Source organism: Eubalaena glacialis, chromosome 2 (genome assembly GCF_028564815.1).
Source record: "Eubalaena glacialis isolate mEubGla1 chromosome 2, mEubGla1.1.hap2.+ XY, whole genome shotgun sequence".
Lineage (NCBI taxonomy): Eukaryota > Metazoa > Chordata > Mammalia > Artiodactyla > Balaenidae > Eubalaena > Eubalaena glacialis.
In genome coordinates this window covers 145,082,005-145,096,182 of record NC_083717.1, presented here as the reverse complement: position 1 = coordinate 145,096,182, position 14,178 = coordinate 145,082,005, and the positions used below count along the sequence as shown (strand labels likewise).

General features: G+C 40.5%; 1 protein-coding gene and 1 non-coding gene across 4 annotated transcripts; one reads left to right on the top strand and one right to left on the bottom strand.

Moving 5' to 3' along the window:
• Positions 1-1,361: 1,361 nt before the first annotated feature.
• On the bottom strand, positions 1,362-13,790 carry KLHDC2 (kelch domain containing 2). 3 transcript variants are annotated; one of them, XM_061180808.1, is made up of 14 exons: positions 13,295-13,356; positions 12,017-12,091; positions 10,283-10,362; positions 8,461-8,578; positions 5,917-6,032; positions 5,534-5,615; positions 5,290-5,373; positions 4,685-4,765; positions 4,550-4,608; positions 4,028-4,137; positions 3,250-3,322; positions 2,060-2,147; positions 1,912-1,964; positions 1,362-1,672 (listed from the first exon to the last, which is right to left on the bottom strand). In XM_061180808.1, exons 3-14 carry the CDS (start codon positions 10,297-10,299, stop codon positions 1,549-1,551), a joined length of 1,005 nt encoding a protein of 334 aa, XP_061036791.1. In that variant the 5' UTR covers positions 10,300-10,362; positions 12,017-12,091; positions 13,295-13,356; the 3' UTR covers positions 1,362-1,548. The 3 variants fall into 3 exon arrangements, with proteins under 3 accessions (XP_061036791.1, XP_061036789.1, XP_061036790.1); XM_061180806.1 differs by lacking the exon at positions 12,017-12,091 and having other exon boundaries at positions 13,295-13,790; XM_061180807.1 differs by lacking the exons at positions 12,017-12,091; positions 13,295-13,356 and adding an exon at positions 10,749-11,998.
• Positions 6,788-6,913, top strand: LOC133086082 (small nucleolar RNA SNORA11). The gene has a single exon (XR_009699863.1). It is a non-coding gene; the product is annotated as a small nucleolar RNA SNORA11 (small nucleolar RNA).
• Positions 13,791-14,178: the final 388 nt, after the last annotated feature.

Below are 14,178 nucleotides of genomic sequence, written 5' to 3'. Positions count from 1 at the left end.
TTGAAATTTGGGAGGTTAATATTAAGTATTCATTTCATGCTGTAAAGAAATGGAATAGTGAAGTGGCTCAACTGCTTAGACTATTGACTTGGTAGTTTACTGTATATAACGTATATCTATTACAGGCCAATCACAATTTTTTTTCCTGGTGGTGGTGGGGATTGGGGGTGGTTAAACATTTAGGATTAAGTCTTGAAAACCCTAAGCAGTGAAAGAGTAGACTTTCTTCTGCCTTTACCCATATTAGACCAGATTTTAAATACAAATCAATCATTTCCATGACTCAGCTTAAGAGATAACACCTAGAAGAAATTGGTGTTGATAATTTCCATGCATTTATACACCTTTACTTTTCATCTTAATTTCTTCCTTGTAATCTCATTCAGCTCTGTACCAATTTATTTTCCACCTCTAGTAATTATCAGTAGCATGTTACAGAGTATCTTAACCTATAATATGATAAGTGCACTTCTAGGCTTACCACTAAAGACTCCTGACCCAGCTTTCTTCTTCTGTCTGTCTCCTAACAGAATGGAGAATAAAGTCATACATTATTTCCATTCCTTATGAGCTACAAAACTGTTACTTTTTTTTTTTTTTTTTTTTACTCTCTCCCTTCCCTTTTTTTTAAAAAAATTTATTTATTTATTTATTTTTAAGCTGTGTTGGGTCTTCGTTTCTGTGCGAGGGCTTTCTCTAGTTGTGGCGAGCAGGGGCCACTCTTCATTGCGGTGCGCGGGCCTCTCACTATCAGGGCCTCTCTTGCTGCGGAGCACAGGCTCCAGACGCGCAGGCTCAGTAGTTGTGGCTCACGGGCCCAGTTGCTCCATGGCATGTGGGATCTTCCCAGACCAGGGCTCGAACCCGTGTCCCCTGCATTGGCAGGCAGATTCTCAACCACTGCGCCACCAGGGAAGCCCCAAAACTGTTAGTTACTTTTAAAATAATTAATTAGATAACAGCTGCCTAGAGTCAACATGAGCACTTGCCCCAGCCCCTATGCCGAAGCATTAAGGTCAAAAAGTACTAAACAGCTGTTGGTCCTTCCAAGGTTTCTTTTACCTGCTTAACCTTATCGAGAATATTTTTCCTTTTGAAGTTACTGTTAAAAACAAAAACCTTTATGTAGCCTAGTGTTGTAAATACAACATAATAGACTACTGTGCCATTAAAAAAACATCTGAAATATTCATGTCTTTCTTTAAAAAATAACTTCACCATTTTGATAATGGTAAGGATAATTAGTATAATGTTTCTACAGGTATATATCCTGATGTTACCAAATAGGAAATATAATAACCATTTCTTGGGGTAAAAAGCCCAAGTATTAACTTACTTTTGTTTTAATAGAAGACAGTTACTGGTGTTAAATACATTTATTGTAAACTTTAGACACAAAAATAGGTTCTCTAGGCCATTCACATGCACACTAAAACTAAAAAGCTGCAAACTACAACAATGCACATAATTATATAAACAATGTCACTCTGATGTTTGTTTACAGAATTGCTGTCCATGCAAGTGATCAGAGGCACTGTCTATGAAGCCTTAAGATCCAGAAGTGTTGTTACTACCGAACCTCTGATTAACACTGTGAAGTAAGTGTTTTGGAAGGCAGTTCCACGAGCTGGCTAACATTTCTTTAAAGCAAATGACTGCTTCTAAGCTTAGCCTGAAAGTGGACAAAGAAAGAGAAAAATAATTTCACTTTACGGTTTAGAAGTACATTCACTTGAAGAACTACCAAAAAAGAAAAAGCACTTTAAAGATTTTCATAGGAACTGGATAGTTTTATCAGTGAAGGCTTGCTATTGCCCTTAAATTATCCATAAACCTGTTTTTTCAAGAGCACTAATTTAAAGTGTTTAAGAAACACAATTTAAAGTAAGTACCAAGTAAAAAGTTACTTACCTTACAAGAGATTTTGGTTGAACTGAAAATATAAGTATTTCATTACTGTGTGCCTGAAAAACAGACATGAAGAATATATTAAAAGTACTTCACAAGAAAGCTTCAGCAATATTATGAAGTGTCCTTTAATAAAGGGTAATGTACTTACAGCCCTGTGATGGACGAGAAGGTTATTGGCACACCCACCAAACACAATGACTTCTCCTTCATCACTGGCACAAGCTGTATGCCATAATCTACATTTAAAACAAAAACTTGAGTTTGAAGTCACCCTGAACACTAAACTGATCATTTATACTACAGAATAGAGATGATGAAATAAAGACTAAAGATCTTTAGTGCAGCCCAAAACATAATGGTGAGATGCAGTTATCTCAAGGAAACATAGCAAAAGCTAGAAAAATCAATGTCTGTTTTATCTGGATGTCACCATTTTATCTTTCTGGTCCATTCCTAATTTATGCAATGAGGAATCTGAACTGAACTGTTCTCTAGGTTTTTGTTAGCAATAAAAGTCTTATGGGGGATTAGTGGTATATGCCCTCTGCTTCTTTTCCTCTTTTCATAGGCAGGACCAGTTGGCCTTACACAAAACATCTGAGGGATGCTGACTCTGCCTGAGTGAACAAAGTATCTTCAGGCCTAATAATTCTATGGAAAGAATATTTGTGCCAAATGACGTCTTAGCGGCATGACTGTGCTTAGGTCAGAGGTGTGGGGAAAAATGCAGGCTGACATTATCCAAATGTGCTTTGAACACCAACTTTGCATCATTTCCTTTAGCAGTCTTTGTAACAATTCTTTTCGAGATTAACAAGAAAAATAACTATCAGTGTTTTAATAGGCTCTTTTTGGATGATTTGACTTCTTGATCTTTGTTATACAGCACAACTGCAAATCTGATTGAAAGTTCTTGATTCTCCCCCCCAGCCCCTCCCCCCCACTGCCATAAACATTCTTTAGGGTTTTGAAATTCTCTCCTTTCCAGTTCCTTTTTGTTTTTTTAATGAAAAACCTAGAAACAGTTCAACTCACTTGACTAAAGAGCTTGAGTATAAATTTTAACAACGTCAGTAATTTTATGATGAAGCAAAAATCAAAATCCAGCCCTATTTTTCAAACACAGATGATAAAAAAGAAAGCACTGATACTAGGATAACATTGGTTTTCTCTTCTTCCAAAAGCTACAATGTTAAACCTTAGTGAATGCTAGGGTTCTTATAATAAGAATGATGAACTGAATGCAGCCAATCAAATTTCCTCAATCATTACCAGTCTTGTAAATCTCTATGGACCTCATTCATTCAGCATAAGAATTAGCTTTTAAATAGTTCATACCTTGGTTTTTCAGTATAGGGATGATTAAACTGTATCCATTCGTTTTTACTGATGCAGTAAGTCCAAGCATCACCTGATTGAAGCAAAGAAAAAGAGCTATGAAGAATGTTATTCTGTTAACGTGACATTGATATTTAAAGAGCATAGCTTTGGTAAGAACAGTAATAAATCAGATTTTGAGTAGATACGGAAAGTATATTTCCTTTTTTTTCCTGCAATTAACCAAGTAAGCCCTTTGCATGTTACAGCCCTTTAGCAGGGCAAAGTGTTCCAGGTCATTTTTTTACTGGACCAATGGATGTGTCATATGAAAACAATTATAGGTATGTTATAGGATCAAAATTAATAGCAAACCTTCTAACCAACCCTATAGCCCTCTGATAAATTTAAAATACTGATTTTTTTCAGCTATTCATATATTACTTATGAATGATATATAATTTTTTAATTTTTTTTTTTTAAGGAATTATTTTTATTTATTTATTTATGGCTGTGTTGGGTCTTCGTTTCTGTGCGAGGGCTTTCTCTAGTTGCGGCAAGTGGGGGCCACTCTTCATCGCAGTGCGCGGGCCTCTCACTATCGCGGCCTCTCTTGCTGCGGAGCCCAAGCTCCAGACACGCAGGCTCAGCAATTGTGGCTCACGGGCCTAGTTGCTCCGCGGCATGTGGGATCTTCCCAGACCAGGGCTCGAACCCGTGTCCCCTGCATTAGCAGGCAGATCCTCAACCACTGCGCCACCAGGGAAGCCCCCCTTTTTAATGTTTTTAAGGTACTTACTTAGTGGCTGTTTATCAGTGGTAAATCCTCCAAAGAGAAAGAGATGATCTGAAGAAACTGGTGTTAGTGAGTGCCAAGATCGGCCAACTGGGCATATGCCTTGTGGAATTCTGAAAATAATAGCTAAGTTACAATATCTACATTTAAAAGCTGCTACTGTATTTAATGCAGAGAAATACTAAAGAAGTTTTCTTTAAAAATTTATATGGAATTTTGAAAAGAGACTTTTAAAAGGCTTCTTGGTATTAACTACATGCTTTAGAATGAACTAGTTTCTTTGAAGGAAGAGTCAACTTTAGATCTTTTCAGTAAACACTGAGCACATGCTATGTACCAGGCATAGTTATGGGAACTGAAAATTTTTAAATTCCTTCTTTAAGGATTTAGTGATTATGTTTACTTAAATTCATAGTTACAGAAAATGTAAGCAAGTACATTATATACTAATAATAGAGTAAGGGAAAAATCCATTGAAATTTCTTTGAAAAACTTTTCTAAATAATTATCTAAAATGATACCTACAATTCATTCCACTCCCATGTATCCAGATTAAGATAGTGAAGATCATTCATTCTAGCATCCTAGAAAAGGATAATTAACTAGTTATCATTTTGAGTAATTCAAAAGCAAATCATTGAAACTGTTTTATATACTCACTCGATATCTGCCTCCAAACACAAAGCCTTTGTTTCCAACAGTTGCACAGGCATGGGCAGCACGAGGTGAAGGTGCTTTACCCTAGTAAAGTCATAAAAGCAATTTAATAAATAAGTGAACGTTTTGTAAATACCAGAAAGAGTACTCTGGATGTGGGATAAGAATGTGCAAGACACTTGAGCTTTTAAGCTGAAGTGCAAACTTACAGTAGACAGCAGTACTGAAGGCTGACTAGCAAACTGGGAGTTTCTGAGTTACAGTACTGAAGGGGATAGTTAATACAATAGAATGCTTGCTTGCTTTACTTTTATCTTTTAAAACAAAAGCTAGCATATTATATGACATCTGTGTCAGAGGAAAAAGAAATCTAATATTTGAGTAACTTAAAATTCCAATCCAGCACTAGGTCATTTATTTAATTACAAACAATACCACTTTAACAGCTATTAGGTAATAGATGCTGGGCTAGTCTATACATTCATTAAACTTTTCTGAGTTTTAAACTCCTTGGAGAATAACGAACTGTCAATTTTACACCACCTGCCAACTCTCCTTCTCGTCTAAGCAGCCTTGCTTTAATAATTCATTATTCTTCAGTAACTCACAGTAGTTATAGGCTGGCTCCAGACAAATGTTTCAGTGTCTAAAATATGTACATGATCATTCCATCCTCTTGGATGACTTGAATTCTACAGAAAATAAGAATCTGAGTTATTTTACAAGTAATGCTTGTAAAATCATATAGCCTTTGGTTTATTAACAGAGCAAAATGAACAAAGCTAATAGCAAACAAAGTGTATTATTTCAACAGACTAAGTAGGCCATATGCAAATACGAAACTTCATTTACCCAAAAAGATGTTTCATCAAATTCAAAAGTTCCCAATACTTTATCTTCAGGTAAATATCCATACCCTCCAAAAAATATTAACCTGTTTGATAAAAAACCAAGACATTAAAAAGTCAAACATCCACAGGATACAAGAGATTTTTTTTTTATTTTGTCTCATCCATGAGTTGAGAAGGCACACTTGAGTATATAAAACTACTTTTTCAAATAATAGTGGCTAATATGGCTAACATTTATGTCTTAGGTGCTTTACCATCAATTCACTTAATCCTCATAGGCGCTCGAAGGCGTGTTCTACTGTTACAATGGTTATTGGTTACTGATACTTGGATGGCAAAGCACTTTCCACATAAAAACCCAAACCTATAATGCTGCTAACTCACTTGTTTTTATATACCCAGACACCGAGTTTGTCCTTTGATGATGGAGGAATTCCTTGGCAGTCAATTCTTTCCCAGTGTAATACTCGGTCTGTAGACCTTGAATCCAGCATGTAGAACTGTCAGAAGCAATGATTTCAGTTAGATTTGGTTACATGAAAGAAATTCAACCTTGGCATTTAATTTTATTGCGTTCATGCTAGTAAGAATGTCATCTAATTCAGTACTACTAAAAGTGTAACTGCAGACTGGCTGCTAGTCTGCAAAGTGTTAACTGGTCTGAGTCTAGATAAGAAATTTCTGCCAGAATGTAAATTACCTAAGTCACTGTGTACCCTGTTTAGTTCAGCTTATTTTTTTCCCATACCACACTTTTTTGATGAAGGAATAGAACGTGTGTTGATTTACATTCTTGGCCTTAGATAGGCACTTTGAGTTGTACTGATCTAATTTACAGGTATCAGGATGGTATTACCAAAAAATCAGACTTAGTAATTCATCTTCAAATTCAATTTAACAAACATGTCTTAAGTGCCTACTTAACCCTAGGAGCTAAGGATAAATCTGAAAAGATTAAGTATTCATCTGTCTTTCACATCCAGGTATTTAAATAAATCTGACTTTTTTTTTTTTTTAACTTAGACTCCTAAAGCTTCCTTTCCTCAACTCTAGTCAGTTAACTACTACCACTTCTCTGACCACTCCCCTAAAGCCACAGCTTCTCTTTTTCCCAAGCTTCCTCATGTTGTGTCAAACTTAGTTTTCTCCCCCTTGGCCCTGAAAAATACATGGCTCAACTACAGCCTACAGTAGCGCCTCACAAAACCTCTTAGGCACGGAACCCTTTCTTCAAACAAAATCTTTAGCAAAAGCCTAAATATAAAAATAAGGGCCTGAAGAAATGGCTCCTCTGTTTACAGCATACCCAACAGGAATCTGGGTTCATTGTGACAAGAGGCACAAAACTTGTGGCCTTCCTATGAGCAAATACCCAACACATGTCCCCCTGCACCTCCACGTGGCTGCTAGGCTGGACCAGTGGGACAGGGCTCAATATTGGAAGAAAAGCTACAGTATTTAGTGGGGAAGCTTGCCACCTAGAGCCTGTCAGGTCCACTCATGCATGGGCCATGAAGGGTCTTACAGACATAAAGGCTTTGAACCTCTCTTTTCAAGGAAAAAGAAAAGAAAAATAGATTCCAATTATGCCATCTGGAAAAGGCAAAACTATGGAGACAATAAAAAGATCGATAGTTGCCAGAAGTTTGGGGGGAGAGGAGAGATGAATACACGGAGTACAGAAATTTTTATGAGCAGTGAAATACTTCATATGACATTATAATGATGGATATATCTCATTATATTTGTCCAAACCCACAGAACGTGCAACACTATTCACTTAATTAAAGTGAACCCTAAGGTGAACTGTGAATGAATAAATAAATTAGATAAAAATAAAAGTGGAGCTACACTTGTTAAAATGGAGGAGGAAGGGGCAGTCTGGAGCCTGCCCAATACCATATGCTTCTCTCACACGTGTCCTAAGGCATCTCAAAGAAATCCCTAGAGTTCCTAGAAGCGCAGTTTGAAATTTGAAACCACTTCAGCCATATGCTCATCTACAGCAAATCACTTGGCATGTCCATGAACAAGATATTTGCTTATACCTCTGCATCTTGGTACCTATATCTTGGCTACCCCTTCCAATTGTATGATTCTATTCAAGCATCACCGCTTCGGTGAAGACTTCATTTTTCTGTTCCTCTGTCCTACCAAACACAATGGTAAGGATTCTTTTTCAGTTTCAACAATTTTTACTGAGCCATTACTACGAGCCGACTCTGTGTTTCTCTTTATGATATGCTACTGAAATCGTTTACTTATATGTGTCCCTTCTAGAATGTGAGCTCCTAGAGGCAGGGGGACGGTGTCATTCATCTCTGTCTCCAATGTCTAAGCAAGTGCTCAGCATTAAGGTGCTTACTAAGTTGCCAAATAAATGAATTTTTAAGAGTCTGTATCACATGCACCTTTCTGACTGCATCTGTCTCTTACTGGCAGGAGAGAAAAACTGATACCTTTTTCCTATTTGGTAAAGATGTAGACTAAGTCTGAACAACAGTATCTTATGGTGCCATGTTATAGGAATGTTAGTATATAAAATCTGTCAGTGTTAATTTCTCCTTAGGCTTTTTGAGTTGTGGCCTGTTAAATTTTACCCTGCCCCCCCCTTAACTGCATCTGTTTTCATTTAGTTTACTAATATTCATCTAATACTCCAGGGTTCTGAAAGAATAAGTAGCTGCAAAGAACACAAAAACAACCTAGGAAGTTACTGCACACACCTTACCAACCAAAGCTGATTTTACAGAAGGCCCAGGTAAATACCGGCTGGTAGACAAAAATACTAAAATGCACATTCATACCATAATCAAGTACATGTATTTTTAAACTGGAACAAGAATAAGTATGGGCTAACCTTAGAAATCTGAAGTTGTCTGAAAAAGAACAAAGTTGCCTTAAACCATAATCCTTAGAAACACTAACCTTATTCGTATTGCCTCTTGAATGGTGTCCTCCAAACAAGTACAGCACCTTGTCTACACACACAGCACAGCTTCCTGACATAGAAGGAGGAACATCACCCTCAGTGTTAATTTTTTTCCTAAGGGGGAAAAAACTGAATGTAAATAGATTTCCCAAAAAGGAAGAAATGCAAAAATCTATTCATTCTTCTAATTCTATTCCCACAATAAAAGAAAAAATAAGCGGGCTGAGTAGCTATGTCGAGGGTCTCTTCTAGCTCTAAAGTTAGTTAAAAGAATGAACTCATCCCTTTCACCCATTCCACAGGCTGTGCCAGCAGGTACTACACATGGCAGCATGGGAGGTTCTAAAAGCCTACGTGTCATTTTATTATTCTAGGAGCAAACCATCTTACATTTCTCAAACTAAATTGTTTGCTTTTCTACTTACTTGGCCATAAATGATGGTTTTTTGTTTTTGAGTGGGCCAAGAACCCAAAAGAAAAAAAACTTCAGTATCTCAGTCCTGACAGATTAATAGGTGTTTTTAATTCAGTCACCTTTTAGCCATTCAAACGAATCTGTTTCGGACCTTATGTAATACTCCCAACACTCAGGTAGTGCCTACTATAGGCCAGTCCCTCCTCTGAGTGCTCTTTACATGTTTTAACTCATTCTGAATCTAAAAGTGAATCTGAATCAAAAAGCTAGTAATTCTAAGATTCAGAATATTAATACGACACTCAAGGTCTTTTGCTCAGAATATCACTTCATCTATGCTAACTAAGCTTTAAGTTTTTTATTTGTTTTTGGCTGTGCCATGCGACACGCAGGATTTTAATTCCCCAACCAGGGATCGAACCCGTGCCCCCTGCAGTGGAAGTGCAGAGTCCTAACCACTGGACCGTCAAGGAATTCCCAAGCTTTGTTTTGATAGGCTTAATTTGTAAAATTCCTTATGGGGCTGAATTGTTAAAAGAAAATATTAGAATTTCCATATTAAAGGAATACTATTATAAATGTCCAATTCTCTAGAAAAAGATCATCAGCTAGATTAACACTGACTGGCTATGTGCAAAAATGATCCTGGTTTATTTTTAGTTGACCTTTTAAATCAAGTGGAACTACTATTCTCCTAGTTCTGAGATCTCTAATATGCTAAAGTATGTAATGCACAAAGTTTTCACAAAGCAAACCATGGGGAAAACTACTTTATAAATCCCTAAACACGGCCAACCCAGTATTTTGAGAATCACATTAATTCTGCTAAGAACATACTCTAGTAATACTGGTATGAAACTGGCAAAAGGTCCTTTCAGAATATCCACAGTTTGTATGCAAATTTAAGTTAATTTTGTTTTTTAGGCAAAACGTACTATTTCAAAGGGATTTGCATAGAAATTTTAATATTAGAGCTCATTAAAATAGAATACTACCTTTATTTCTAGCAGATACAATCTGGAAATTCTTTTCTCATTCAAGATAGCACACAACAAAGACAACATCTTGAAAAAAAAAAAATATATGGAACTTTTATTATATTTCCATTCCAGGATTTGAAGCCTCTACCTCTTTAATATTACTATAATACTTGACACAGCTCTGAATAGAAATTTCTTCAAGGTCATAAAATCATCTAGTAATTACTGAACTACTAAAGAGATGCAAAAGCATCTAAGCTTAGCAGCTAAGCTAAACTAGCAGAACACTGTTTTCAGAATATATAGATAGCTTAGCATCTTTAATTAAAGTATTTTTATTCATTAGTGTGGGTTTTACAGAGTATGTTTTTGTTTGTAACCTTTTTTGGATTTTTTATTCCCCCTCATAATATCCACAGTTACCATCTTCCAGTCTCCATGTTGTAGATCCAGAGTTCTTCTCTAGGCAGATAAAAGTCATATAATCCTCTGACTTGATTACTCTAAGAAAAAACAAAGAAACAAAAAAAAATTGCAAATATAAAAAATAATTTGTATTCTAAAGAGGCACTATTGTATATTTTATATATATATTGTATACAGATTGTATACCTTATTTGAGATACTGAGAGTTATGAAAAGTTAAATAGGTTATAACAGTTCTATCAAATGCACAATCCTCCCAGCACCATGCCACATACTCAAGGTAATGCTTAATATAGACAAATTTTTGATACAGCAGTTGTAATGGTGCAGGAAGTTAAGAGATCTTCAGGTAATCTCTAAGGCCAATTTAATAGTCCATGCACCAAATCTCACTTGCATGACTTCATGGGAGATTACCTGTGCCATGGTCGGCACGCTAAAGAAAGGTCTGCCTTGAACGTACCTGATCCTTGGGGCTTCCCTCATGGCGCAGTTGTTTTAAGAGTCCGCCTGCCAATGCAGGGGACATGGGTTCGATCCCTGGTCCAGGAAGATCCCACATGCCGTGGAGCAGCTAAGCCCGTGTGCCACAACTACTGAGCCTGCGCTCTAGAGCCCGCGAGCCACAACTAAAGCCCGCGTGCCTAAAGCCCGTGCTCCGCAACAAGAGAAGCCCGCGCACCGTAACAAAGAGGAGTGCCCACTCGCCGCAACTAGAGAAAGCCCACGCGCAGCAACGAAGACCCAAGGCAGCCAAAAATAAATAAATAAAATAAATTAGAAAAAAAAAAAAAAGTACCTGATCACTAACAGGTGATGTAGAGTATTCTAGCCATTCTCCCCTTTCACGCATCCATTCTCCACCAAGAAGCAGAGAGGGCAGAACTGAAAATATTAAGTCCTCGTGCAAAATTTTGTTCCTTGTTCTGATCCAGTTCCCTTCAGGTAACAGACCGAGCTTACCATATGCCAGAACTAGCTAAGTGCTGTCCATGGAGTGCTTTATTTAATCCTCACAACCACCTTAAGAAATAGCTGGCACAGGTTTTTCAGAGAGGAAGGTAATTTGCCCAAGGCTGCTTAGCAAGGAATGGTGGAACCAGAATTCCCGCCTCCTTTCCCTGCATTTCCAGCTTCAGCCACTGCCTGAGCTCTCCAGCCTTTGAACCACCCTGGCCACTTTCTGAACAGTGTCGATAATACAGTAAACTGTTGCAGTTCACTGAAATGGGTGTCAGAGTCTTACAAGCTTGAGTATTACAGAGAATAGAACAGCTGGCCATGTAAACATTTCTCTTTCCACTCCACCACTTAGGAAAGGAAAGGCTGGAAGCAAGATAGCAGGCTGACCTGGAATACATCAGGCTGGTGGGAGGAAAACTGACTTCTGTGTAGGAAGCTAAGGTTGATTGCCATCAAAACAATCTCCAAGGGCTGCCTGTTTGTGGTACTCTTAGGGTTCTAGCCAAAATGGGGAGGATGGCCTGTTTTGGAACCACCAACTTACTTCATTGATCATGCTTCTCCACCTGGCCTCAGCCCTAGGCATCCAGGCCCTCCACAACTCAGCTTCAGAAATCTTCCACCCTGACAACCCTCCTTCTGCCCACCTTCCTTCTTTGTGAAAAGTCCCATTCCCTCAACACTGCTGAGTTTTACAAATAGAATTACGAATAAAGTAGTTTAGGCTGAAGACTAACAGGTTTACTTTTCTCCAAGGGAATTACTTACGTTTTAATTAAGGTCACCACATACTGGCCACCTTCCTCCTACCAAATACTCTCCTCTGAACACATTCATTGGAGGCTGGGGAAAACATTCCAGATTAATTAGGATTGGCAAAAAGGAACCAAATGAAGTAATCAGGAAAGCTTTATCCCATCTATCTTTTGAGAGTCATCTCAAAGACGGGCAACTATGATCAACTGTACCATAAGCTAAAATCTACTACCAGAATCAAGAAGTGCTTCGAAGTCATGGAAGGTACAGGTGTAGCGGACTAGATTTCAAGCAAATGGGGATGGGGGGAGATCATTTTTAAAACCAAAAGAGACTAAAAAGAATATTTTCGGTAGGAATAGATCAGAACCACCCCAGCAAATGAAAAGACGATTCTAGAATGTGGAGTGCTACTGGGAACCTCTAAAAGCAAAGGGCAGAACTAGTGAGAAGGTTTAAATAGGAGACACTTGGGTAGGATTTCCAGACAGAGGAAAAGAGAAGAAATGCAAGTAAATTCTCTAAACTGGTAACTAATCATATTGTTCACGAGTAGGGGTCAAAGAGCCGCGCACTCTGTAGTTAAAAGTTGTTCCTGTTGATTTTTTTGGTTACTTCTAGAGCTTTTCCATTAATTTTCTTAATAGGGATTTCTTGTGAAAAACATCCTTTCTCAGCTGAAACCAAAAGGAAAATAGCCCTAAAGCGTTCCAATAACACTGGGATGTAGCTGGGACGCCTGAACAGGCGGGAAGGTTCAATAAGATGATTCCTGCGGCCTTTGGGAATTCCGAGGCATTTTCCTACACTGCCGTCTCCCCAGAAGTGGGCCACGGTATCAGTGGGCCACCTGAGCCCGGCTCCACAGGGTAATGTGCTCCTAGGTAGACCTGATAAAGGATAAGAGTGATCTCACACACCGTTACCTCTTATACACCCCCAACCTTTTTAAATAAAACACGTTTCGCGGTCCTGCACCGCCCGCCGTGCCCTCCCCAGATAACGCTCGGATGTCAAACAGAGCGGGCAGGGCGGCCGCGAGGAGCGCGGGGCGGGGAGCGGGCTTTGTAAGCAGAAGGCGGGCGTGACAACAGACCAGGAGGCTTGGGACGGTAGGGAGACCCGTGGGAAGATTCCCACACTCGCGGAGGACAAGGGACCAACGGGCGGAGTCGCGACGTTGGGGCGCGGGAGGCGATCGGGGCGGCCGCTCTGGTCCTCCCGCCGGCCCGCCGCCCCCGACCCAGTAACAGCCGAGCGACGCCCGCCGCTGCCCGGCCACCCACTGACCTTGTAGCCGCCCCAGACGAACATGTGGCGCCCGTCGCTGACGGCTACGTGGCCGCTGCGCTCAGCGGGGCAGGCGAGCTCCGCGGACTCGTAGCCCTCATAGGCCGGCCCCGGGAGCTCGTCCTCCCGCAGGTCCTCGTAGCCATCGGCCATCTTGAGGCTGCACTTCGGCTCACCGACAATCCCCGCACCCGCGACGGAGGAAAAGACAAAGGAAAAGGAAGGAGACGCACGGTGGCGCGAGGCGAGGCGGCGGCGGCGAAAGGCACGGCTTTAGGGCCGCTCCCCGCCGCCCGCGCTCGCGTCCTCCCGGCCCGCCTCACCGAGGACGGCCTCTCGCCGGCTGGCGGGGGTCGCGGGCGGGGGGCGGCGAGGGCTCAGAGCCGGGAGCAGGACGGGCAGGAGTCCGCCTCGGGCCGGTACCTGCTTCCAGCCCTTCCGCCCCACCTCCAGCTCGCTTCTCGCCGCAGACTGCCTTTGTTTACGCCGAGGCAGGAACCGCCCGTTCCGCTGACGCCGCCCGCCCAGCTCCGGAAGCGCGGCCGACGCTCAGCTCCCCCAGCGCCGGGTCGTCCCGCCGCCTTCTCCCGGACGGCCCGGCTCCGGGGCGCCCCGCCTCTTCTTCGCCCGCCGAAGTCTGGGCGCAGAAGCTGGAGGCACTTCCACGTACACTCCGCGCCTCCCTTCACTACAAGGATATGCTGAATTAGCCAGATTCTCGCAAAAAATGTTTCTTCCCAGAAGGCCTTGTTTGATTGAGGGATGTTCTCAAAGGGTTCACAGCCGGGAAAGGGGTAGCAAATTGCTTAACTAGTAAGTTTCTGGTCTCAGGGTCTCCAGAGTCAGTGCCCTGTCTTCCCAAGGACATGGGGTGGGGGTGGCTC

What these genes read in the sequence shown, in the direction of transcription:
- KLHDC2 (XM_061180806.1), bottom strand. Translation starts at nt 13,447, where the DNA reads ATGGCCGATGGCTACGAGGACCTGCGGGAGGACGAGCTCCCGGGGCCG. An exon ending in TTCTCGTCCATCACAGGGCT is followed by an intron (nt 1,965 to 2,059) that starts GTAAGTACATTA and finishes TCTGTTTTTCAG; the next exon opens with GCACACAGTAATGAAATACT. An exon ending in CAACCAAAATCTCTTGTAAG is followed by an intron (nt 1,673 to 1,911) that starts GTAAGTAACTTT and finishes GTCCACTTTCAG; the next exon opens with GCTAAGCTTAGAAGCAGTCA.